We start from the raw sequence: 27,783 nt of genomic DNA, 5'->3' as shown, positions 1-27,783 counted from the left end.
CTTTCTTCATCTTAGCCTCTCTCTAGGTCTTATTTCTCTCACCAATTCTCTGGATTTCTCTTGGATCTTTCAGGTGTTTTTCTTTATCTTTTATTTCCTGTATTTAAAAACAATATGTCTAGGTGTAGGTTTTTTGGTATTTATCTGACTTGGTGTTTCCTGAGCTTCCTGACTCTGTGGTTTGCTGTCTGACAATCGGGGGGAAATTCTCAGTCTTATTTTTTTGGTTCCTTCCTTTTTCTTCTCCTCCTGGTAATCTCATCATGCATGTATTACACTTTTTTTGTAGTTGGGCAACAGTCCTTGCATATTCTGGTCTATTTTTTTTTCAGTGTTTGTTCTCTTTACTTTTTAGTTTTCCAAGGACTCTATTGATATATCCTCTAGCACAGCAACTTGGGCAGTGGTTAGCTTCACCTGAGGGCAGACCTTGTTAAAAACAGGATGCTCCAGTGTATTTAAAATGATTGCTTTTCCCCTGCCAGTGCTGGAAGCAGATTTTTCTCAGATATTTACTATGGGGACCCAGTCGAGCTCCTGGAGGTAAATCTCACAATATCTGGGGATCCCTAAGACTAGATTCCCCTGGAATTTTTTAACTCTCACTCATGAATATCTGCTCCAGTACATTATTATTCTTTACACATGCCTGTCTTTCCAATCTTTGAGTTTTCCCTGTGTCCTCCCCGTCTTAAGGGTGCAAGAAGAGATGTTGATTTTTCAGTCTCTTCAGCTTTTGACTTGCTAGGATGAAGATGCAACTTCTAAGCATTTTATGTGTGAATCTGGAAAACTCTCTTGGTCTCTCTACCTCATAAACTGTTCAAAGTTTTCTCAAACATCAGTTTATAAAATACATTTTCTTCAATATACAATATTTTTGTTAGAAATAAATAAACAGTAAAAATGGCAACAGTTAAAATTAAATACCTTAAAGCCAATTACTGACTTTAATAGAATAATCAAAACTTCATGTCAAAATTTAGATCAGCAAAATCTGACAGTAGAATTGGACTTGGTAGAACTAATGACCACAAGTAAAATTTTGCAATGGAAGAAGCTATGATCGGTAAAATTAAATATGAAAAAAACACAAAACCTTACACCCAAGAACAGTATGCATCATTGCTGACAGTGTCTACCTCACTGTGGACATTAACTCTCCTTTATCCTGGCTCTTGGGGTCTTATTTGTTTTCTTTGGGAGGTCCACTGGGAGTCTTAGAAAGAGGTTCCCAAGAAATTTCTGACCTCTGTTCCAATCTGAACTTTTATTTTTAAAAATTTCCAGATATCTTCTAGCTACTTTAGAATATATTGGGAAAACTGAGAAAGGTCAGTTTTTTCATTCGGAATGTTTACAATGGTCCTCTCTCAACCAACAGCTTCTTTTGTAAAATACCAGAGTGGTACAAGCTCTATGATACTGAAAATGTATAATCTGCGTATCCCTGAACTGGAAGTTTACCAAAAGAATAATGTCAAAGCCAAGTTCCTGCAAAACCAATGATCATACAAGCAGCATTTAATGTCTTTTCTTCTGGGAAAGACAGATGTACAAAAACTTTAGTAATTATCAAATGTCAAAATAATACTGAACAGAATAAATAGTTGCCTAAACCAACGTTCTCTTGAGGATCAGTTACGTATAACAAGAACAAATGACAAATCAAGCATGAAGAGAGGTGGGGTGCTTTTTTTCCCTCTCCTTATAAATTATATGGGGAATGAACAACTCCTGCTGTGATTATAAGAATATCTAGGTCATGTCTGCTGAAAGATCTGTGGTAATAATAATAATATCCTAACCTTCCACAGTGCTTGGCAATCTCAAAGCACTTCATAAACATTAATTAGGTCTTCAGAAAGCAGAGACACTGTCTCGTTGTTGTTTTTTTCCTGTTACAGCATTAGTGAGAGTCTGCAATCATACCAGAGTTTAAATATTTATTTATTTATTGCTTTTAATGTATGTTTACTCCATGGGCAATGCTGTAAAACTATAATCAGCAGAAGAGAAAGGTTCAGGGTTCTATTTTTGCAACAAGCCAGAACAAAAATTACTGCTTCTCCTTGTCAGAGTGAATGCAGCCTGTTGGGATATTCTGTTTTCCTACTTGCCTTCCTCTACTTCACACGTGCCATTTCCATCCTCTAAAACTGCAAGTGTTTTTCTCATCCTGTAACCACCCAGAACATAGCAGGGTGCTTTGCACAGCATAGGTATTTAATAAATACCTGGGGGGTGGGGTGGGGAGTGCAGACCCTCCCCGCCAGCCCCACATTGCAGCCCTGCAGAACCTTCACACAATTGTCCATGACCATTCTCATTACAACTAAGAAACTGATTTATTTGCTGATATCATCTCTGTTTTTCTTTTGTCTGGTCATCAGTGGACTGAGGATAGAAAGGTGTAGAAGGATATAAATGTAAACCTGACATTCTTCCAAGTTTCAAAAGCAAATGCACAAACATCTTTATCGTCAACACTAAGTGAATGCCTTGTGGACAGCATGTTTCTTTGAATTGCTGGGAATACAAAGATAATTAGGGCTTCCAGGATGGATGGTTTTTTTATTTTGCATACTGAACTGACTCCATTTAAATTTGCTATATTCATATGCTTATATTTTAATTGTAATAAGTTAAAATTCCTTCTTTTTGGTGCTATTTTCATGGAGTCTGGAGATAATTTAGTGGTTACACACCGAGGGTGTATTAGTTTTCTAACTCATCTAGTCACCCATTTCCTCTTCTCTTCTGCAAAGCTAGGATTACTCGCTGAGAAGAAAGAGGCAGAGAGTGGGGAGGAAGTGATAGAATACCTGCCTTTTGTTATAATCATATCTAACTTCTGGCAACTTTAGTGCATATCAAAATGAAAACCCTGTGAATTTCAGATTCTGTGAGTTTCCCCTTATGTTTGTTTCTGACTAATTTTGTGCTGGGAAGTTTAAATGCGGTAAATTTAAGAGTGACTTAATAAAATCTTCTGAAATGGTGACATGATGGGCTTATAAACTGCATCTGAGTTCTGTGGTTCAGGGCTCCGATCCCTAGAAGTTATGTTGAGCCTCTGCAAACAATGAATGTAACCTACACATAGTAAGTACAGGCTGCATTCTTCCTAGGAATTCCTGTAGGTACAAATATCTAAACAGGCAAGAGCAAATAGGCCTCGGGGGCCATAAACCATTTGCAGAAATATCTAGAAGTTACAAATTAAGCTAGTAAAGTATTGAAAAATATGTTTTATAATCCTACCTTGTTAGATATATTTTCATACAACAAAATAGGAAACATATGATTAGATGAGTAATAAAATAAAGGTAAATCAAAATAAATGACAAATATGAACATAAAATATTTAATATAAGTATAAATATTTTAAAATTTTATTTTCTTGTCTTCAATTCAATAAATTCATGAAATTTATTGTTATAATGGAAATTTTCACAAAATCTGAGCTCTACTGATAGTTTTACCCTAAGCTAAATCTAACATTAATTAAACATGCAATGTAATTATAATCAGTGTACACAATTTAAATGTTTTCAGCAAAATGTGAAATTAAAAATAAATGTAAATTTTTAATTGAATTATTTTTCTATTTTTTAAATTAAATATTCAAGATGTCTATTAAGATTAAAAACAAGTACAAATTATAATTACTTATAAAACTTTTAAATAAAATTTTAAAAAGCTAAAAGTATTTACTTAATTTTTTGAAATTTCATAAATCTTATTACACATTTTATAAAAATGTAATTATTCATGATTCTAGCATTTAATGTTCATATTTTAATTGTCAATTTAAAATAGCATCATATTTTAGCCATATTGTATTTAAATTGTCATATATACAAATTTAGAGTAATGTAAATCATTTAATATTACAAAATATCCCTCAGCTATCATATTCAACTTGGTTGTTTGTATCTTTAGAAACATGAATTGAAACATGAAAAAAAGCAAAGAAAGGGTCATTTTTCTCTACTAAGACACAAAATTCATTGTAAAAGAGTCTATTGAGCTCATATTATCTGAGGATTTGAAATGCTAATAAATGTATCTTATCCTTTTCCTAAATATTTGTGGCACTGAATCCTCCTTGCATTTCTATGTAGTGTGTGCCTCCAAGAGTGAGAATTTTAACCCATCCAAGTGAATCAAGGGAAAATAAAGAGACTCAAACTGAAGTTCTAATGGCTGCCTACATGCTCAATAAACCGTTCGTTGGAAACATTAAATAGTGCCAAGATCTGCAAAGGTGGTGATTCGTTCTCAGGCCCAAAGATAATATTGTTCAACTGAGGGATCCAAATAGTCAAGGACTATACTTCTAAGCACATGATACACCAATTGTTCTCAGCTAAGGCCCTTCCAGTATTAGAAACTTTCTGAGCTGAATGTCTTCATCTGTAAAAGGATAATACTTCCTCACTCATAGTACTCGTGTGAAAATTAAATGATATAATCACTATAGAATGCCTGGCATAGAGTAAGTTCTCAAAAATAATAGCTATTAGTATTGACTGGCACAGAATTATAGAAACTGGCAATACTGAATTCATTCATCAATCTAACAAATATGTATTGATTCTATAATAAGCCAGGAGCTGGGCAGAGTGCTTGGGGATTGAAAGCTGCTGCTTGCCCTGGGAGTGTAGCATTTGTGTGGGGGAAACAGAAGTGGGAAGTAGAGATATGAAGGTACTGTGCAAGCACCGATGACAGAAGAGCTAACTTGACTTGGGAGAGTGAGGCAAGACTTCTTAGAGATGTTATCTAAACTAGCAGGATGAGCAGTAGTTTCCCAGCAAAGAATGGGAAGAGCATATGGGGCAGAGGATGCAAAGACATGTAGTCATGAAAGAGCTTTCACAATCAAGAGAAGTAGGAAGTTAAAGAGGGGCCGAGTAACCAAGTCAGGTCCCTTAGATGGCTAAAGTGAAGCAGTAAGACCGAGTTGATTTCTTGGGAATTAGACTAGAGGTGCCATGTTAATCCTTCAACAGTGTGGCTCTATTGGGCTCAAATAAACTTCTAGTTCTCTGAGACGAGCCACTTTTGACAAAGAGGCTTACAAAAGGATTGATCAAAGCCATTCGGCATAATACTATTTATTTGTTAGTACACACCACTTTTCTTAAAACATACCAGAATTGGGGCAGGGAGCAAACTGTTATTTTGGACCTAAGACACTATATGTAGCTCTTTTCTCCCCTATAATTTCTGTAATGGGTTGCCCTTTTCTCCAGGAGCACCCAGTGACGGTCTAAAAATTACTGTAACCAAAAAAAAATTGCAGGCTTCTTAGTTACTAACAAAATAGTGCTCAATTCCAGAAGCAGAAAGGGAATATTTTTTTGGAGATAATATCTCTTCAAATCTTGTAAAGTAATGTGCAAGCCATCCAAAGTATTTGATTTGAAACTTGGAAAGGTAACACAATGGCTAAAGCATCAGAAAGAATTAGACCAAGGAGAAGGAAAAGCCCTAGCAGCCGCAGGCCAATATCCTGGGATGGGCAGACCCTGACAAGGCAGCCACACCTAAGGACACCTCCAATGCCCATCTCCCAGGAAACAGAATAGCCCTGCTGCTCCTCCAGGAGAAATTCTCCAGTACAATAAGCAGTTACTTCCAGAACAATCCCACTGATGTGAGTGGAGGAGGAGCAGAGTGTCAGTAGTTGTGCAGGTGGGAATTGATTCTCAGGCTCCATGAGTGGATGAGCCTTTCAATGGTGCAAATGCATCCCTGAATAAGCTAGTTGTATTATCTAACACACTTGTGCCTCTTATAAACTGTGGATTCCTTTATGCACAGCTTTAGTAGTGACTCAATTTCATGGGAAGACATTATTTTATTTACACTCAGTGTTCTTCTTTGGTTATAACCTTCCAACATTTCACAGTTATTTAGAGAGTCTATGGAAAGCCTAAGTTAGCACTTAATAGATTAAAAAAAATGAAAGTTATCATTTGTTTTAGTTGACTCACCATTCCGTGGTTCAGCCACCCTGGGATAAAATTATCAAGCAACTTCGGGTAAATCATCTCTCTGTCATAGGCATAAATGATCCAGAACACCACTACAACAAACTGGAAGGGAAAAGAAATCCTTTATTTCAAATTCACCAATTATCCACAACATACAATTTGTTAATTATCTATTGTTCAAAGAACCCAACAGTTTTTGTAATCTATAATGAAAGACAAATCAGTAAACCAGCTAATGACCAGAAAGACAGTTCTAACTTCAGGCCATTAGTGGTAATGGTTGGAGGCCCTCCTCCTTCCCTGATCTCTCAATTGTGTTTTCTCAGGCAGAGGGATCTCTTTGAGGGGGAGAGAAATGGTCTGTCTGTTGTCTGCAATAGCTCCCTCCCAGGGCTAATTGGGTTGGTTTGATTCCTCTCAAGAGGGTTTAAAAGTTCACTGGTGGTTTTGGATCCCATTCCCCACAGTACAGAGTTAGCACACATTCAAGAATCTGTAGTGGATGTCCCTTTTCCTTGAACTCATCATGTGGTTTAAATTAATCTTCGCATTCTCAAATTTCTAGTTCACCACTAACTGCATTAGAATCGCTGCTATAAAATGTCCCAAAGTCACATTGCGAGCAAATGTATTAATTTACTAGTATGTACCCTATGCAGGGGCTTTGGCTGCTCTGAGAAGTAGAGCGTATGGAGGGCAAAGGAAGATTCCTAATTCTCTTGTAAGTTTATCTGGGTTCCAGAGGTGGATTTTGACCCATCATCAAAAGAGAGTAGAGTACTCAATTTATTATCATTTTTCTTCAAACTAATGATGGGAGAATAAGTTCAGGTACAATAAAGAAAAGAATGGCCCAAGGTCTTAACCTTCAGCATAGAATTTAAAAGAAAAAGTGGATGCTTTTGTACATAGTAAATGTAGCATTTGATCCCAGAGGGAGGATCGATCAAAGTCTCTGTAGAGTTATATCTCAACCAATAAATACTAGAGAATGATAAAATGCCTCATGAATATTCAACAGAAACAATTTACATCTCATTTCTTATGTCATCCATGTCCCTGCATTTTATTAATAAAAATAATAAATATTTTAATGCCAATTTTTATAAAACCCCTGGTGGTTATAGCTCAAGGCTAGTAATCAGATGGGTTCCAAATTTATATTCCAAGTATCTCAATTACTACATGGATTGACTTGCCTGAAAAACAATGATCCTTAAAATCTAGGATATTATGAACATTTATTCTTTCATAAAACATACTGAATGATAACTGCAATATACAAATGTAGATTATACACATAATTTTAATATGAGTGGGTTCCCAGTTATTTACCTGCTTTTGGGTGAACTATTTTCACTCACTGGTAAGTGTACAAGATGAAAAAAGAAAAAAAGCCTGTTCTTATCATTAGGATGGTTACAAGTATAATACATAATTTTTTAATTATCCACAATTTTAGTTTATTCATCCCACTACAGACTTCAAATATAATAGCTATCAGTGTTACCTGCCCGCAGACCTACAAGCTACAGCCTTGCTAACAAAGTGGGGTCCATGGATCAGCAGCACCTAAGGGCTTCTTAGATGTGCAGAATACCACTCCCATCCTGATGTGTTTTGATCCTGCATTTCAATAAGAGCCTGGGGTCATTCATATGCACATAAGAGTTTGAAATGTCCTGCTTTGGAAGGCCCTACTCTAGCCACCTTGAGCCTCTTTCCTTACCATGGAGTGAGGCGATACCAGGGCTGAGTGGCTTGTCTAGATGGAACCTGCACCCCTCCTCTTCTAGTCTACATCCCAGGAAACCATGACCTTGGAATTCCCAGAGACACAAGTATGCCTCAGGGCCTGTGTGGGCCTCTGTCCTAGGTCTGACCGCAGGAGTTGACTGTGAAATGTATCCCTTGACCTGAGGCATTTGTTTCTGTAGAGTGAGAACAAAAGATTTACATTGGGGTCCACACAGGCACTACGCCATTTCAATCTGAGATGGAGCCACAGGTGGAAATTCTCTTACCTTTGCCATATAATGAAACCTAATCATGAAAGTGAAATCCCATCATATTCACAGGCCCCTCCCATACTCGAGAAGGAATTATACTGGCCTCTCAGCAGAAATAGGAGGGGGAGTGGAATCTTGGGGTCATTTTAGGATTCTGCTTCAAACTCTCTCTCTCTCTCTGTTCTTTCCAAAATTGCTTTGGCTATTTTAAGTCCTTTGCATTTCCTATTAAGTTTTAGAATCTCAGCATAGTAATTTCTATAAAAATATCCTGCTAGAGTTCTGATTATCACTATTGAATCAATATATTCAACTTGGGAAGAAATGACATCTTAACAATAGTAAGTCTTTAGCCCATGAACATATTATATCGCCATTTATTTAGATCTTTAATTTCTCAATGTTTGTAGTCTTCCGTATATATAGATCTTGCACATATTTTGTTAAGTCTACCACTAAGCATTTGATTTTTATGCTACTATAGATAGTATTAAATTTCTTTTATATTCTTTGTTGCCAGTATAAGAATATAAATGATTTTTGTGTGTTGACATTTGTTCAATTCACTTAGTAGTTTGAGAATTTTATAAAGTGTTTTAGACTTTTATATGTGCATGATCTGCAAATAAAGACAGTTTTTCTTCTTTATAAGTTGTATGCCTTTTATTGCTTTTTCTTTTCTTATTGCACAACCTACGACCTTCGGCAAAATGTTCATTAGATGTGATTAAGAGTGAGCATGCCTGTCTCCTTCCTTATCTTAGGGAAAGTGTTAAGTCTTTCAACATTTAAATTTGATCTTAGCTGCAGGTTTTTCTTATATGCCTTTTATCAAGTTGAGTAATATCTCATCTATTGTTAATTTATGTATGAAATGAATGAGTGCTGGTTTGTTTTCAGATAGCTTTGCTGTGTATTTTAAGGTAATCATGTAGTTTTTCTCCTATCATGTAGTTTACTAAACTCTTTGGAATTTAGTAAAACATTAATATGATAAATTACATTTATTGATTTTTAATGTTAAAGCAACTTTTAATTCTTGGTAATTATGTATTATAATTTTTAGATATAATACTGGATTCAACTTGCTGATATTTTGTTAGGATTTGTTTTCCACCTTTATTGATCTACAGTTAGTTTTCTTTTCTCATGCTGTCTTTTTCTAATTTTGGTAACAGGATAATGCTGGCCTTAAAAGATAATTTGGAAAGTGTTCTCTATTTTCTAAAGAACTTTATGCAAGATTGGTATCATTTCTTCCTTATCTATTTGATATGTTTTTCTAGTGCAGATATCTGGACTTTCTGGTGGGATTTAATTGTGAATTCAAGTTCTTTAATAGATATAGAGTTTCTAGGTTTTCTTTTTTTTTCTTGAGTTACACTTTGTGGAATGTCTCCATTTCATCTAAGTTTTTGAATTTATAAAGTTGTTCTTAATATTCCACTATGGAAATCAGCAAATACTACAGAGCAGGTATTCCCTCCCCCCCCCATAACTGGTTGTTAATCATTTACCACAGATGAGAGCCACTTTCTGTTCACCATGAATGATCTTTCAGTGTGTCTACCACATGTAAAGCATTGTGGGCTCAATACTTAATAGCGCAATCTAGTCAATTCCATGACCTCTCACATATGTTGAAGGAATTACATGAGTTATTAAAAGTGAAGTGACAAAAAGAAAGTTAGTCACCTTTCTTAGTGTAACACTAGAAGGTCAAGAGGCACAGCTGAGTAATCAACCTTCAAATAATTCTTGAGATATAAACACAGTACAGATGGTAGCTTCTTGGCTTCCCTGCACTGATATCCTCTTGGAAGTATGGTCATCAGCAAACCCAAAATAAGTTTGAGCTTTACTACCAGGGCACAGATAGGAAACAAAAATAGGTGCTCTTGGACAGGCTAGCCGTGGTCGGCAAACTGTGGCTCGCGAGCCACATGTGGCTCTTTGGCCCTTTGAGTGTGGTTCTTCCTCAGCCTTAGGAGTACCCTAATTAAGTTAAAACCTAAGGAAAACTGGATTCACCCTTTGTCACATTCTGTAAGGAGTCTCTCATATGGAGTCTAATAGAAGCTGAAGCTGGTGAACATTAGCCTGCTCTCTAAGAAGAAGCTTTATTGACCAGTGAGGAACTCTTTGGAATTTAGTAAAACATTAGAATGCCAAGGATGCTGCAGAGAATAGTGCCACAAAGGAGGCTAAAAGGAAAAGCTACTTATCTATAGATTGATCTGTAAAGGCCATTTAACATGCTCTCAGACATCCACTGTTGAAGGAGGGAAGGAAGGAGAAAAAAGGTAGGGAAAAGTAAATGAATATATCTTTAAAGTCTATAGCTTCAACATGACATGATCCTATGGAATTACTTTCCCCTTTAAAACAAATTTACTAGTACTCAAGACTTTACCAAATACTGATTACAAGTGGGCTCTACTTTGCTTCCAAATTTCCTATTCATGTTTTCTTTCCCATCAACTCTTTCCATGATCATACTGTTGCTGAGCAGTAATATTTAGACAAGTCCTCAGTTGTGATTTCTCCTTCCAAACACACAAAGCATGAGAATAAGTTGTGTTCTGGATGCTAGCTGGCTGTTTCAGGTGGCCCCATGCAGGGTGAATGTCTCATTTTATCATGACCCCTATTTACTCACTTTCAAAATCTAGGAGATCCTGACTCAGAAAGTGGTCTCCTCCTGGCTGACTTCCCTCAGCCATACCCTCAAATTCAGAATGAATAGTGAAGCCTAGGGCCTTCTGATACAAGTATTGTAGTATATTTTGTTCCAGAGTACAACTGATTTCTAGTGCTCATTCCTAGAAGTGTGACACGGAATTCCTCTACTTGCAATTATGAGGATGTGAGTAACGTTATACTCCTTATGCTGTGCATTCTGCTCAGATTATCTTAAAACCCATATCTCCATTTTTTTGCAGTGGTTCTCAACCTTCCTAACGCCACGACCCTTTAATACAGTTCCTCATGTTGTGGTGACCCCCAATTTCATTGTTACCAATTGAACATAATTAAAGCATAGTGATTAATCACAAAAACAATATGTAATTATATATGTGTTTTCTGGTGGTCTTAGGCGACCCCTGTGAAAGGGTCACAGCCCACAGGTTGAGAACCACTGATTTAGAGAGTTTCTAAAGCACATGTTGATGTTATGCCTTTTTCAACTATCATCTTTTTGGTAGAATTTATCATTTATCCATATTTATATACATTTAGGTCCTTAATTATCTCTCCTGAATGAATAAGTAATGTGGGAATAAAAACCCAACTCCTGTAACTGCCCATGTGATTTGGTGCTTACCTTTACAACCTAAGCTTCTACCATATTCATTCTTGCTCGATAAGCTCCAACTGGCAATTTGTTCTTATAACTCATTAAGCTCTTTCCTGCCTCAGGACCATAGCATTTTCTAGTCTTTATGCCAGGAATGCTCTCCCCCCGTTTTCACATGGCTGGATTCTCTGTTCCTTCAGGTCTAGCTTAAGCATCACCTCTTCATGGAAGCCTTGCTAGTGACTCCTCTGCTTCATTATTTTCTATCACAGACCCCGATTTTTAAAAATTAGGCTCTTGTTGTTGTCCAATTGTTCATTGCCTGGCTCTTTTATGAAAAAGTGAAGTCTCAGAGAATAATAATTTGTCTGTCTTCTTCATTGCTATTTCCCCACTGCTGGGCATAGAATATATTTATGATAAAAATGTGCTGGAAAAAAATGAATAAAGGTGTAATGCTGTTTCTCATCTGTGTCAGACCCCACATCTTCCATAGGAACAAGCACTCTTTTACACCTTCAATTTTCTTCCTATTGACCTCAAATATATCTTTTATGTTCTCCCTACATTGTTGTTGTCCTGTCAATGAGGAAGATATGCCCTTCTTTCTAAGGTTATTGTTCTAGCCCACCCCTTCTCTGATCTTCTATAAGTTAGCTCCTCCTTCACTTGTTTAAGTCTTCCATCATCTTACAATAATCCTTCTTTGGACTTCTAGGCCAAGATGGAAGACTAAAGGCTCTCTTTCAAGAAATCAACCAAGAATAAGGATAATGAGAAACAGAAATGAAACCAATGGAAGTAAGAAGCACCCATAATCCAAACATCACTCTTTTAAAAAAGTCTGCCATTATTGGAAAATTGAACCAGGGCAGAGGAAGACTCTGATATAAGAAACAAGATACAAGGGCTCTCTGGTTGAGCAAGAAGAACAGAGAGATCGTTCCAGTGGCACACTCTAAGGGACAGGAAATGACCCTTGCCGGGAACAGGGGGTCTGAGATGCATGAGAGCACCGGGGAAATGTTCTGAGCACTGCTTGGCTTCAGGTGTCATAAGTGATAGTGTTAAATGTGTCATCCCTTCAAGAAGCAGGATGTGGATTGGTTAAGGCAAGCAAGAAAGGATCTATGGTAACCAGCGTGAATGCTCAGCCTTGAGCTCACCTGTCACCGTACAAAAGGGTTACGATGAAAATGAGTCAAGGGAAGAGAAATGATGGAGTCCAGAAAGAGGCCATTGTCTAGGGGAGGGTAGTGGTGGAGGAAAATGACTCAGAATTCAAACTGCCCTAGCTCGGTTCCTTACCCTGTTTCCCATCCTAGCCTTTCTCAAAGAGCTGGCTCAAGACAAACAGACCAATTTAAGGATGAGCAATCATAAGTAAAAGGATAACATGGAATGTATTCACAGATACCACACACACATACACACAAAAGAGAGAGATAGTGGAATATGACCACTCAAAAAGGCAACTGAACAATACAAACCAGAAAAATTATGTCAGGATAAAGATAATTTATGATCAAATAATTATCTGTTAATGAATAGAGGTCAAAGTAGAAAAACTGAGACAAAGAAGAGAAGATAAAGCAAAAGAAGACACTGAAAGTGAATGAACAGATTTTAAAAATGAATAAAATATAAAAACTAAAACTACATGAAACTGAAAGTCACCTTATCAACAATGAAAGGGAAAACTATCTTTGGTAAAAACAGCTGGGGTTTAGCTTTCTGCAGTACAGCAGACCAGATACACTGAGAAACCTGCCCGCTGAGAAACACTGGGTGCTAAATAAATCATGGCAAATATACTTTCAAATGTATTCTGAGCACACTAGAAAGGAAGGGAAATCACTAGGAGCCAAAATACACACCACACACACACACACACACACACACACACACACACACACGCACGCACACAGTACAAAAAAAAAAGGACAGGGAAAAAATCAGAACAGTAGCAAGGCCAGAAACTGGGGTTGCTCTGGACATAAACGCCAGTACCATTATCAGAGCACTCTATGCATTGTGGGCAAGGAGATGGACGACTAAAGCCTTGGGTCTTGCAAGTTGGTGCCGCAGGCACTGAACCTGAGGGGCCCACAGTGAGGCTGCTCCTTCAGGGAAAAGATAGGCTAGAGACAGTACCCTTCATCAAGTTAAATAAATTACTTTCTATTCCTAATCGCGAAAATTGTTTTAATAAAAAAGGCTTCATTTTATTGAATTTTGTTCTACATTGAGATCATTGTTTCCCTCCTTATCTTTGTATCATGAAAACTAAGCTGTGGTAATTTAGCAAGGTCAGAGAATACATTTTATACATATATCAAATAACTGTAGTGGATACTGAAGTGCTTCTCCCAGATCCCCTCTTCAGGACCCATATATCCATTCCTCAACCACTGGGAATATTGGTGGTTGGCCACGGTCAGCTTCATCCTTCACTGGTAATTTCCCTCAGCCTAGGGAACTGCCTTGCCTAAGGTCATGCTTCTTCTCCAAGACCAGTCCAAACCCAATCATTGACTGATGTAAGGATACAAAGACCAAACACCTTTGCCTCAACTTAGGGCAACTCGGAAGGGTCATTCCAGCTCTAGGGTTCCCAGGATGCCTCAGTTACAACTGGCACTGTGGGTCATCTTCTCTCCTTACCCAGAGCTGTCTTCCTCACTTCCTAACAGGTGTATCTCCCAAGAACCCCTCTTTCTGCATTGACTCTCCATCTTAGAGCCTGTTCAAGTGGCACCCAATCAAGATAATGGCATTCATGTAAAAACACAACAGATATTGCTAAACATGAGAATATTTGTGGTAAGTAAACTACCATAAAGAAATGTATAAAGAGTAAATATTCTTTGCAGTATCACCCTGTAAAGATAGTCATTGTCAAAAGGACAAGTGTATCATTTAAGATATTGTTCCATTCATGTAAAATGCATTCCATACATTATTTTACAAAATTAGAGCAGTAATTTAATTTAAAAATATTTTAAGGACATACCCCATTTTTTCTTAGGTGTTTCATGGTACTCCACTATATGATCATGTGCCATAATTTACTTAAGCACTCACTAATAGATATGTATAGTCACTCCAATTATTGCAATTTCCAATAATCCTGAAATGGTATGTTATGTGAAGGGTTTTTTTGTATGATATGAATGCCTCAGAGGAAAAAATTACTAGAAGTGAACCTCCTGGATCTGAGGCGACCATTGCACGTTGAGCTGACTTTCACAAAGTTCCACGCCATACTGTCCCTGTCCTTGACTATTGAGATAGCCACTGGCTTCAGTTTTGTTGTTTTAATTCTACCTATGTTTTTTCTTGGCCTCAGAATTACCTTATTGAAACTTTTAAGAACTTCACGGTTTAAAACTTTCAATGCCACCTCTCCCCTTCACTTGCAGAATAAAATAAAAAAAGTTTTTGTACAGCAAATGAAACCATCAACAAATTGTAAAGACAACTCACTGAGTGGGAGAACATATTTTGTGATGATACATCTGATAAGGGGTTAATATTCATAATTTATAAATAAATTATACAACTCAACACTAAAAAAATTTTTTTTAAATGGCAAAAAAGACCTGAATAGACACCTCTCCAAAGAGGACATACAGATGGCCAATAGACACATGAAAAGGAGTTCAATGTCACTAATCATCAGAGAAATTCAAATTAAAACCATAATGAGCTATCACCTGACACCTGTCAGAATGGCTATCATCAATAAATCCACAAACAGTAAGTGTTGGCAAGGATGTGGAGAAAAGGGAATATCTCATCTATTATTAATTTGTGCACTGTTGGTGGGAATGCACATTGATACAGCCAGTGTGGAGAACAGAATGGAGTTTCCTCAAAAAATTAAAAATAGAGCTGTCTTATGACCCAGCAATTCCACTTCTGGGAATATATCTGAAGAATCCAGAAACATCAATTTGAAGAAATATATGCACCCCTATTGCAGTGTTATTTACAATAGCCAAGATAGATTTGGAAGCAGCCCATCAGTAGATGAGTGGTTAAAAGAGCTGTGGTAGATTTACACAATGGAATACTACTTGGCTTTAAAAAAGAAGGGAATCTTATCTTTTGAGACAGCATGGATTGTGCTAAGTGAAATATGCCAGTTAGAGAAAGACAAGTACCATATGATTTCACTTATGTGTGGAATCTAATGAACAAAATAAACAAACAAAATATAAACATACTCATAGATACAGAGAACAGACTAACAGTTGTCAGAGGGGAGGGGAGTTGGGGGGGCGGGGTGAAAAAGGTGAAGGGATTACGGGGGGGAAAAACCCAGACGTAGACAACAGTGTGGTAATTACCAGAGGGAAAGGAGATAGGGGAGGTAGAAAAGGGTAAAGGGGGGATAAATAATGATGGAGGAAGATTGACTTTGGGTAGTGAACACACAATACAATATACAGATGATGGATTATAGCACTGTACACCTGAAATCTATATAATTTTATTAACCAATATCACCCCAATAAATTGAATAAAATAAAATAAGACAGCCAATCTGAAAAATAAAATATACAATGATATCATGTTAATTAAAATAAATTAAAATATACAATGATATCATGTTAATTGAAATAAATTAAAATAAAAATGAATGGGGGGGGAAAAAGTCCCCTTGTGATCTGGCCCCAAATTCTGTTTTTTTCCAGCTTCTTCCAGGAACCCAATCCCCAGACTCCGTGTAGTTTCCCAAACTTACCACACATTTCCAAGTATCCATTCCTCTGGGCTTTTTATAACTACAGCTTGAAATTCATTACTTTTTTCCTCAATATCCAAGCTCTATCAAGTGTTACTTTTGTTGTGCAATCCTATCCCTCCAATTCCTAGTCAGAAGTAGTTACTTTTTCCCTGCCCCCCATGCGGCCTTCTGCTTATAACACTAGCCCATTTAACTCTGGCTCTTCTATGCCCTTTAACTTGCTGGCCCCTCTAAGCTGGCAGAAGGCTCCTTCTATCTGCAAGGACCCCTCGCATGCTGCTCTCTTTGCCTGGAATGCCTCTCACCACACCTCCCAGCTCATCCTTAGCATGGAGATGGGATAAGAAATCTCAGAACCTCTAAGAAGCCTGCCCTGAGTTGCCCCTTTTCCTGGCATGTGCTGTCATAGCACACTATGCTTATTCTTTATACTACTGAACATACTTTTGATTAAATAATTGTCTGTGCAAATACTTGGTTCTCTTCCCAGTGGAATGCAAACTCCATGAGAACAAGAACCAGTCTATTTCCTTGCCATTGCATTGTCACATCTCTCTTGGTGCTTTATATTTTTACTAGGGGCCCAGTACACAAATTTGTGTACCTTGAAAGGAACTGTGGGCCGTGGGCACAGGGGCGGGTCTTGGCCTATCCTTTGTGCCCCCCCAGCCCCTCCCACCACAGACCCCTGGTCCCCTGTCTGCTGGCAGCCCTGCTCCGGCTGCTGGAGCAATTGGGGCTGGCACCATCAGCGGGTGCGAGTGGTGGCTCCAGCCCCAATTGCCCCACAGGAGCAGGGGGAGGTGGAGAAGCCCTCAGGGGCAATTGGGGTCAGCAGCCGCTGCTCGCACCCACTGATGACACTGAGCGATCAGGACCAGAGCCGGGCGCTGACAGCGGGTGTGAGTGGCGGCTCTGGAGCTGGCAGCTTGTGACTAATCACTATGCTTTAATTATGTTCAATTTGTAACAATGAAATTGGGGGTCACCACAACATGAGGAACTGTATTAAAGGGTCACGGCACTAGGAAGGTTGAGAACCACTGCACTAGAGGCTTGCCCTGATGGCAGCTAACAGCGCCCCGCTTGGGTCTGGCACTCCTGTTCACCTGCTCCACCATCCTGCTGCAGCCGATGCTCGCCATGTTTCTCGCACACCCCATGGTGGTCAGCACATGTCATAGTGACCAGTTGTTTAGTTTTGGTTGTTTTGCCATTCGGTCTATTTGCATATTAGAATATATACATTTCTGAACTCTTTATTTTGAAATAATTGAAGACTCACAAGAACTTGAAAAAATACAGAGTTCCTGTGCATCCTTCATCCGGCTTGTCCCATGACAACATCTTATGCAAGCATGATAGATTTTTAAAATCAGAAAACTGACGTTGGTAAAATACTCTTAACTAAGCTATAGCCCTATTCAGATTTCACTAGTTTTTACATGCACTCCTTTTCTGCAGGGTGTGTTGTGCTATGGAATTTTACTGCATATATATGTTTGTGTAACCACTACCATGTTCAGGATTCAGAAAGCTTCCATCACCACAAAGAAACTCCCTAATGCTTTCCCTTTAGAGTTACATCCTCCCCGCAACCTCATCCCTGGCAATCTGGACTCTGTTCTCCATCACTGTACTTTGTCATTTTGAGAACATCATATATTTGTTATCTTTCCCAGTGCTTTAGGAAGACTGCATTATATCTCCACTATGTATGGGTCAGAGGTTTCACAAGCAAGATCTTATCTGAAAATCACAACTACCTTGAGGCAGCTATTACTACTATCTTTCCATTTTTATAGATAAAAATCCTTATATTTAGAGAATTTTAATAACTTTTCCAAAGTTAAAAGTGAATAAATGGCCAACCAGAATGTAAGGCCAGACAGTGGGACCCCAGAGCCATCGCTTTTAATGTCTATAACTATAATTTGCATGAACATACTTCTGAAAGAACCAATAATTGAATGAATGAAAAATTAAACACCAAAGACTATTTCATTTCTGGGTCCTCTAGAAAGGCCTGCACATAGCAGGGATTCAATGAACATGTAGTGAGTAAAATGCTTGGTTAATCATTCTAGAAAAACCGAAAGAAAAAGAAGGAAGGTCATATATGGAGAAAAATCATCAGTCTGGTACCCTGGATTGAACATGACATACAAAAGCCATAGGAAAAGCATGGAACGCAGAGCAAGTTAGGGGAATCATTCTTGTCTTTGCTGTAATAAGTACATTAGTGGAATTTCAAACATCCTTGCAAGGATTATTTAGCCAGGTACATCATCCCTCTGGAAAATTCATGTCCACAGGATAGAGAAGCAGTACTGACCTAGAATATTTGCTGGTCTTAACTGATATTTGGATCTTGTCTTATACCTTGGAGCCATGTTCCCTTCCTTACTCAAATTTTAGTTACTAGGCTCCTATCTTAGTCTCATATCATTTTGAGGACATGAGTGTTTCCTGAAAATACCAGCTCATGGGGGAATTGTTCTTTTATCCTTTTTAAATATATGTTTTTATTGATTTTTAGAGAAAGAGGAAGGGAGATTTAACATGGATGGAAAAGAAACATCATTGTTTGGTTGCCTCTTGCACACCCCTACCAAGGATTGAGCAATCTGGGCATGTGCCCTGACCTGGAATCAAACCAGCAACCTCTTGGTTCATGGATTGACACTCAACCACTGAGCCATACCTGCTCGGCTCTTTTCTCTTATTAGTGTTTCCTTTTGAAAATACAAGGAAAAAATGTATACACCTACACATATATGTCTATAAGTTCCTATGTGTGTGTGTGTATGTATATATATCCTCTTCTTAGATGTATAGAATATCATACTATATGACCTTGTTTTGCTGTTTCAGAATATATCCAGGAAAAATAAATCATCTTTTAAAATAAACCACTATGTGACAAAATGTCAAAATAAAGTGAGAGTGAGAATCCCAGGAGGTAAGCACAGGGGCCTGCTTCCCTTCAGGGGTATCCGTCACACCACAGTGACCCTGTGCTTGTCTTATGAAGCTCTGTGGGATTCAGGAGACAGGAGATAGAGTGCACATAAAGCTAGTCCCCAGAGGGTCCTGCCTTCAGAGTAAGGGTGAATGAGAAACGACCATGGGCAGAGTTGAGGACAGTGAGGAAACAACCTTCTGGAACTTGAGCTCTGTATTGAGAGGAAAAAATTATCCTGAATATTCATGACCATAAGATAGTCATCAGAACCATAAGACAACCACCGTGTGGGCTTGTGCCTGATATGTGCTTTCAGGTGTAGTGGTCTGAAACGCATGTTCTTTTAAAGCACACACTGTGCACATGAAAACTGGTCACCATTTAGGCCAAAAAAGGCAAGTTTCAAAGAAATTTCAGAGTATCAGTATCTGACTGATCATAGACTCTGAACAAAATGCAATCAAGTTTGAAATCAGTGATAGAATGAATACAAATCCTATACATTTGGAAATCTGAAAATATAAGAACTCCTTCTGGGACTCGGGATGGCGTGACCACGCGTACCTGTGGAATGTCAGAACCCGCATCCTGTAACCTTTAGAGTGAGTGTTTGCAGCGGGCCAGCATCACACCGCACCAATCGATGCTGTCATCCAACACGCTATTCTCTGTGACGTGAGGCCATTTTTAGGGCAAACTGAAGGAAGCTCACATTTTTTGACTGCTTGTCATGTGCCAGATACTGTTTTATATACTCTCTGTCTTTCACTGCCCTTCAACATAACTCAGATACGTCAGTTTTTGTGAGCCCTCTCTTTACATTACGAAACCAGGATTTTGAGAGCTTATAAAATGAAGTGGTGGATTCATTAGGAACTGGTAGATCCAAAATTGGAACCCAGGTCTGTCTGTCTCCACAGCTCATGCCTTTGACTACACTGTGTTTCTTTCAGCCTCACACAGGTGAGATCACACCTCAAGGTGGTCACCTTAGCATTCTCATGACAACAAATAAAATAATTAAGCATATCCATAGTCAATCACACAAGACTATATTTATTATGTTACAGAACCACTGACAATCCATTAGCATCGGTAGAAGTTTCCTTTTAGAAAACTATTTGGACTTTTGTCATCATAAAATCACTGAATAATCAAACTCTTGCTGTCTCTCTCTTTTCTTAATAAAATGGGACTATAGTCTAGTTATTAGGATTATATTAAAATGAGTATCCACAGGGCAGCTATAAGCACATAGGAGAGACATCCAGCTAATTGCAACTTGAATTTAAAGTTGCCATCTGAGAATAAAATTAGGAAAAACCTCATTGAATCGAGTCTAATAAAATTTAAGTAACTAAGTAGAGCATCTGTTGTAGAAGCTCCTGATCATAGGTGGCTCTGTGTCAATGACTTCCTACATTCAGTGCCTTGGATGTAGAATTGGAACAGCTTGACCAGAGTACTACTGTAATAGTGGAAGCAGAAGCCTGATCGAATGAATCAAAGCCTGCAAGAAGGATATGTCAACAGGAGAAAAGTGATGGTCACAGTGGGCAGTAGCTTACGGGCATAGAAGAGCAGAATGTGCCCTCAGCTTTGTCCAGAGAACAGGGTGCCCTGGCCACCCAAGGCAGCATTCTGGTTTACTCAGCAAGTCAATCCCTAGGTTGCAAAAGGAGGCATCAAACTATAGTAATTTGATGATTTAACACAAATATCATCCAATTACTGCCTTGATTTCTAGTTCTTCCAGAAATCTCTTGGCTACTCTTTGTCTTCCTCAAAGTTGTTTGCCTCTAAGGAGAGCTTACGCAGACTCCAACCTTCCTGATGATCTTTTTGTCATTATAAGTTGCTAGAACTATCTTTCTGAGTTCAACTTTAGTTAGCATGAATTCATTTACTGAGAGAAGAATTACCTCGAAATAGACTGAAAAAATGGAGGATCTGGATTTTTGGTGTCTGGATTAGGCTATGACAATTGAATACTGTCTCAGGACACTAGGACACCCACAAATGGCCACCTCACTGCCTCTCAATTGCTATGGAGAGGAATTGAACCATGGCCTGCTGGTTCATATGTCGGTGCTCAACCACTGAGCCATGCCGGCTGGGCTAAAAGGACATCTTGAAGGGAAACTTTTTGGAAAGTTGTGCTGGGCTGGCAGGGCTGCTTGTGAAGTATGGCTGCGCATGCTCCTTCCCCTCACTGCCTCCCATCTCCCCTCCTTGTCCTTCACCTTCCCACGGGTGTCTTGTCTCTGGACACATCTCCCAGAGTCAGAATTATGCCTCAACTCTTCTCCTATATGAAAAGGCATGATGAATGAAAGGCCTATCCTGGACTGGCTCTTTGTGATAAAATAAACAAATCGTCAGCATGGCAATTGCACAGGCACAGCTAACGGTTGATATATGTTGTGTAGGTGGGGAGTCCACTAGTTCCTTCCTTGAGGGAAATGTTCCTTTTGATATTGGCTGATATAACACAGGACACTTTGATCCAGCTAAACAGGTAAGAGTTACCTCAAAACACCCACAGGAAATGCAGTAATTTCAGGACACCTACACACCAAATCATTGTTTCCTTTCTTTTCTTCTTCTTCTTCTTTTTTTTTTTTTTTTTTTTTTTTTACAAAGAAGGAGTAGAAGGTGGGGGTAGGGGAGATAAGAGAGAGACAGAGATAGCTACATAGAGAGACAGAGAGAGGTAAGGAGGGAGATAGATAGGCAGAGAAGGAAGAAGAAAAGTGAATAGTATTTATTTTTTCTTTTCTATTTTTTAACCAACAACTAATAATGCATCTTGTTCCTGGTGCCCCAAATAAAAGAACACAAAAGATCCTGATTTGGGGGTCATATTTTTGAGAATAGGAATCACATGTCTATTTTATAGTAGGCCTCACATTATTTATGTCACTGAAGATCAATTCTAGCTTTTCTTGACCACATATTTCATAGTATTTCATTTACAGATATAAATATGGAAGGCAGCTATCTTCATTTTCTGAGATTCTTTTGTGGCCTTTTGCCCAGAGAGAATGGGAACTCTGTAAAATGATACACAGGGCAAGATAATTCTCTACAATTTCCAGGGAACTATGAAAGGAAGATTTTACTCATTGAACCCGGTTGTCTGCATATCTGAGTTGGTGGTCTAAAAGCAAGGCCACCTCTGATAAATTTCATATGTTCATAAACTTGAAATAAACCATTTGGTCAATTGTGTAACATATCTGACTTCCTTAGAGAAGAACTTCTTTAAATGTCAGAATTAGATAGTTATTCATGATAATACTGGTAAAATGCACAAAAATGGTATTGGCAGAGAGTAAGTGGGAAACTGTCTTTTATGGTTAGAATAGAAGAACATATCCATATTAGTCTCATAGTTTTACTATATCTATTTTTTCATATCAACATAGATAAACTATGTTACTTAAAACCCTATTAGTTTTAACTTACTTTATATTTCATTGTTATTCTCAAAATTTGTTACTTGAAACAAATTTCTTGACACCCCTGGTTTTGTCTGGGGACCAATGTGCCAACCCAAAAGGATGAATCATAATTCGTTTAAGCCCCTGTGGTAACCTCGTCCCCTTCTGCTTCCACTTGCTTCCTCAGCGTCCCCTGCTGCTTATTCTAGCCAAGTAACAGTTCTCACCAGGAGACCCATGGGAGAGTCTGCTGGCAAGGATTCTAGGAAAGATTCATTTGCCTGATGAAGAGACAAACACTGGGGGAGAGCTTCTTCTTCCTGCCTTTAACATGGTCGTGAAGGATGTGAAGTTTGGTATTTATCAACCCTCCTGAGACTGTAGGTGGCAAGTGTAAGGACAAAAAGCCAACACTATGGAGATAGAAAAGTGGAAAATGACTAAGTCTCAAGTGATAATACTGAGCAATATCACTCTGAAACTACCTGCTTACAGGCTTCTTGTTTTGTGAGATATTAAATATCTTTATTGCTTGAGTCACGGTTGATTGGATATTCACTCAGCAAATACTGAATTATTTAGACATTGCTCCTGATGCTTGCGCTGCAGCGGCATATCAAATATACAACCTCCCTGGCTTCACAGGCAATGTACCAAGTCAGGGGAGACATCCACTATAGAAACAAAAGATTGGCATGTCATGTGCCAGGGAATGACAATATTGTGGAGAGTATAAAGCAAGGCAAGGGGATAGAGGATAATGGAGGATAATTTCTATAGGTTGCTCATGGAGGCTTTTCTAAGGGCTAATCATTTGAGCAGAGACTTGAAAGAAATGAAAAAGTGAACCAGGTGGCTATCTGGGGAGACTGTTATTTATAGGCAAAAGCACCATTAACTTACATCTCCAATAAGTTTTTATTCATGCTTCAAAACAGAGCTCAAATATCATCATTTCTGGGATGTCTTCCAGGACCTCCCACTCACTAAAATGAATCCCTTTCTCTTGTGGGCTCCTCTATACCTTAACAGGTATTATTATGGTCATCAGGCCCTCTTTTAATTTACTGGTTGACAAAGCTTATAAAGTCACCTTCTCTGGACTGTGAGACTCTAGAAGGACAAGATCAATCCTAGTCACTACTATTTTGGCTCCTAGCATGCAGTACTTGCTACCTCATAGACTTCTCTCCTTAGACTGTTCTGGATATAAATGTGAGGTTTTCACTGTAGTGTGATTAATAATGGGCACCTATAATAAAATTTTGTTGAAGGGAGATTATGTTTTGTGCTGAAGAAATTTGTCTTGCAAGCACTGGGAAAGCTGACTACTCTGAGATAGCATGTACAAACTAAGCAGGTCACCTAGGCAGGCAATCTTTGGTTTTCACTTAGGAGAGAAAAATATATAAGATGGCTGAGAAGTAACCTGGTTCCCTATCAGGTACATCTGTCTGCCTATAGATCCTGAATGAATCCTCATCTGTAAACCTTCCTCTTAGGCAACTCTCACACTCATTTCAGTGCAGAGGAAAGCATATTGTTGGCTCAACTCTAAATGAACTGGGTTTGCCATAAAATACAACTTAGCAGATATTGTATTTTTAACATCAAAGGTGAATAGAAAGAAAAAAGGGCACGTGAAGAAACTGAAAACATCAGTGAAGGCTTAAAGAAAATGAAAAAAAAAATTATTATAGGCACCTGTGTGAAAATATAATAAAGAGGCTCAGCGGATATTAAGCGTATTTTTGTTTGTTTGTTAATCCTCACCTAAGGATATATTTTCCATTGATCCTTAGAGAGAGTGGAAAGGAGGTAGGGAGTTAGGGGGAGAAAGATAGAGACCGAGAGAGAGAGAGATAGACATTGATGTGAGAGAGTCATATTGATTGGTTGCCTCCCCAGGTAAGTGCTCTTGACCTGGAATCGAACCCATGACCCTTCTGTGAATAGGCTGGCACACTAACCACTGAACACACCAGCCAGGTCTATGAAGTGTACTTTTAAATTAAATCCAGAATTTTCAGAATAAAGTAAACAATGTATTTTTTTTAAAATGTCACCCTCAATAGCAAAACAGGAGGAAAGGCATTTGCTTTTATTTATAATCTCAAATAGAATCAAATTCCCTTTCCTGTGTGTTATGTTGACAGACATTAAAATTAATAATATTTTAATATGTTTGCTTTCCATTTAAATAAAACTCTTTTAAAATCAGAAATAAAACTAATGTCTTTTACATTGTAGGGGTATAATGATAAAACCTACAGCTAACATCATACTCAATGGGCAAAAACCAAACTCATTTCCCCTAAGAATGGGAACAAGACAGGGATGCCCACTTTCACCACTCCTGTTCGGTATAGTACTGGAAGTGCTAGCCATAGCAATCAGACAAGAAGAAGAAATAAAAGGCATCCAAATTGAAAATGAAGAAGTAAAACTGTCCTTATTCGCAGATGACATGATACTATACATAGAAAACCCCAAAGACTCCATCAAAAAACTACTAGACCTAATAAATGAATTCGGCAATGTAGCAGGATACAAAATTAACACCCAGAAATCTATGGCCTTTTTATACCAATAATGAATAGAACAAAGTAGGAGGGATCTCAATACCAGATATCAAGCTGTATTACAAAGCCACTGTTCTCAAAACTGCCTGGTACTGGCACAAGAACAGACATATAGACCAATGGAATAGACTAGAGAACCCAGAAATCGACCCAAACCACTATGCTCAATTATTATTTGACAAAGGAGGCAAGATCATACAATGGAGTCAAGACAGTCTCTTTGATAAATGGTGCTTGGAAATTTGGTCAGATACATGCAAAATAAAAAAGAAACTAGATCACAAACTTATACCATACAAAATACAAACTCAAAATGGATAAAGGACTTAAATTAAGATTAGAAACCATAAAAATCCTACAAGACTCCATAGGCAGCAAAATAACAGACATATGTTGTAGCAATATCTTTACCAACACAGCTCCTAGGGCAATGGAGACTAAGGAGAAAATAAACAAATGGGACTACATCAAAATAAAAAGCTTCTGCACAGCAAAGAGATCATCAACAAAGCAAGAAAGCCCACTGCATGGGAGAACATATTTGCGAATGATATTTCAGATAAGGGTTTAATCTCCAAATTTACAGAGAACTCATAGGAACAAAAGGAAGATAAACGATCCAATCAAGAAATATTTTTAAAAAGATAATTCCTAGATACATTTTCTTTGCGTTTTCATTTGAGGTTTCAAATTCTATTTTTCATGTTTCCTAAGGAAGCGGGTACCATACATACAGTTTCCATCACAAGAATAAAAATAAGTTTTAAAGGATTGTAGAATAGATCAGTACATATAAAGGATTCACTACGTCTTTAGAAGAACATGATTGTAACACCAGAAATGGTTTAGAAAGACCATATTTCTAAAAAGTTCATCCTGGTACGTGCTGGTTTGTTCCTTATGCATTAGATGCTCTCGCAGGTTAGAACATATTCAAACTTCCAGGACCACTCTGGACCCCCTTCCTCTTTGTTAAGGGAGGGGCATCCTCCCATCTTCACCATGAGAGGATCAAGGTTAGTTTAGCAACAGCCAGCATCTGGTCTAGAGCAACCAAATAGCACCAGGGACAAAGGTGTACTGGGGAGGTGATGAGATTGGATTCCGTGTATTACGCAAACTGAGCAGCTGCAACTGAATGGGATTCATAGATTTGAATTAATGGAAAACATACAACTGTTCTTTGTCATCGAAAGGGCTTCTTTGGATTTGCAATTGGAGACACATGTAGGATCTTTAAGAGAGGCAATTTTATATTCATCATACTTTTTTTGCTGCTCTTCCTCTCTTTCTTCATCTTTTTTTTTGTTTTGTTTTTGATTGAAACCTTAGCCTATTTTCTTAACTAGAAGAGTATCTGCCAGCAGAAAAGTCAACAAACTCATAGGAGACAAAAGACATTCTTAGTTTGATTGCTCCTAATAAGCTTCAGTGCTTCCAGACCACATAATGTCATAGAATTGTTTGTAATGCTCTTTTAAAAGGGTGACAGGGTTCAGAAATAAACTGCACGTGGTAAGAAGAGCCTCCCATGGGTTATGCCTGCAAAGTGAGTGGCGAGGCTTTGGGAGCGTAGGTGGTTTCCGGCCATTAGCGTTACTAACCAGGCCGGCTTAGCATTTATGGGAATCTACTCAGAGCAGGATGACACAGGCAACCTTCACTAAGCCACCCTGCCTGATTTCCTCAAGGTCATGCTGAAACAAACTTTCCTCCAATCATCTTTGATTGGAACATTTCATTATTTTTATACATCCTTGAGATAGAGAGGGGCCAGGCAGTAGATGCATTAGGTCCATGGGTCACACAATCATACTGAGTGCTTTGTGCCCGCATAAAGCAATTACTGTCAACTCTCAATTAACCTCGTTATTGGAGGAAGCATTAATGTAGAAAATACAAATCCTAGATAACCTATCCGTGTCTTTCTTGCTGCCATAGTTGCAGCTGAGGGGAGAGACAGATAATGGAAGCGCCAGGGGGAGCTTGGGGTTGAGAGGTCTCTTCAGGAAACTGTGAGCAGAGGTGATAAATTCAGCTGCCAGTATGCCCTCTGTTTATGCCGGCTGCCCTTCTGCACGGCACCAGGAAGCAAAAATAACATTGCTTTCCCCGCAACTTCTGGCTGCGAAACAAAAGGCGTTGGGCAGGGACGCCAGCAGAAAGCGGCAGGGAAGGCACACGGAGAGGCTGGCAGTCACCTGGCAATCAGAGCCCAGAGGCCTGGAGGCCACAGGCTGGTTCTCAGCCACTCTGCACCTTCCTCCATAGGCAGCTCCATTCCCAAGGCTCTTGGGGACAGTGCTCGGGTGTTTTACCCTCTAGGATTTTGACTGTGTCAACCCAATGTGGTAAAATGTGTCTAATTGCCAATGTTATATTTGCTCATGTGATAAGCATTCTTTCACTACAGATTCCTACACAAATAACTGCATGTCCCGAAGGTCCTGGGTGTTAGTACTATTCCCATCATTCTCAGGTAAGAAACCTTCAGGTTGGCACCTCATCCAGGCCAGGAGCCACAGGAGGGATGAAGATGACGCCTTTTCAAGGGATCCCTCATGGCATTGCTCCAGGAAGGGGTGACATTTCAACAAGAGGAAATGTTAAGTGATAAAGGTAAAACTACAGTGGGCTTCAAGGACTCACTGAGCAGGTGAGAGCTTTGGGGAGAAAGAGAGAAGGGGTAGGGGACTAAGGTCACAGCACAGACAGGGGAGAGAGCTGG

The 27,783-nt window shown here is 38.6% G+C and overlaps 1 protein-coding gene across 9 annotated transcripts in view; it reads right to left on the bottom strand.

Moving 5' to 3' along the window:
- Window positions 1–27,783, bottom strand: part of AIG1 (androgen-induced 1) — a 189,386-nt gene that overhangs the window by 117,404 nt on the left and 44,199 nt on the right. For 7 of the 9 annotated variants that reach the window (XM_006755381.2, XM_015558508.1, XM_006755380.2 and 4 more), the window contains exon 3: window positions 6,006–6,107. The exons of 1 other annotated variant lie outside the window; for it this stretch is intronic. In XM_006755381.2, coding sequence (XP_006755444.1) covers window positions 6,006–6,107 — 102 coding nt within the window. Of the gene's footprint in view, window positions 1–1,933; window positions 2,398–6,005; window positions 6,108–27,783 lie in introns of those variants that run through there. One more of the 9 variants, XM_015558511.1, reaches the window with a different exon arrangement.

Source organism: Myotis davidii, unplaced genomic scaffold (genome assembly GCF_000327345.1).
Source record: "Myotis davidii unplaced genomic scaffold, ASM32734v1 scaffold292, whole genome shotgun sequence".
NCBI classification, from domain to species: Eukaryota; Metazoa; Chordata; class Mammalia; order Chiroptera; family Vespertilionidae; genus Myotis; species Myotis davidii.
The sequence above is the reverse complement of the archived record's forward strand: the minus strand, read 5'-3'. Positions and strand labels throughout refer to the sequence as shown.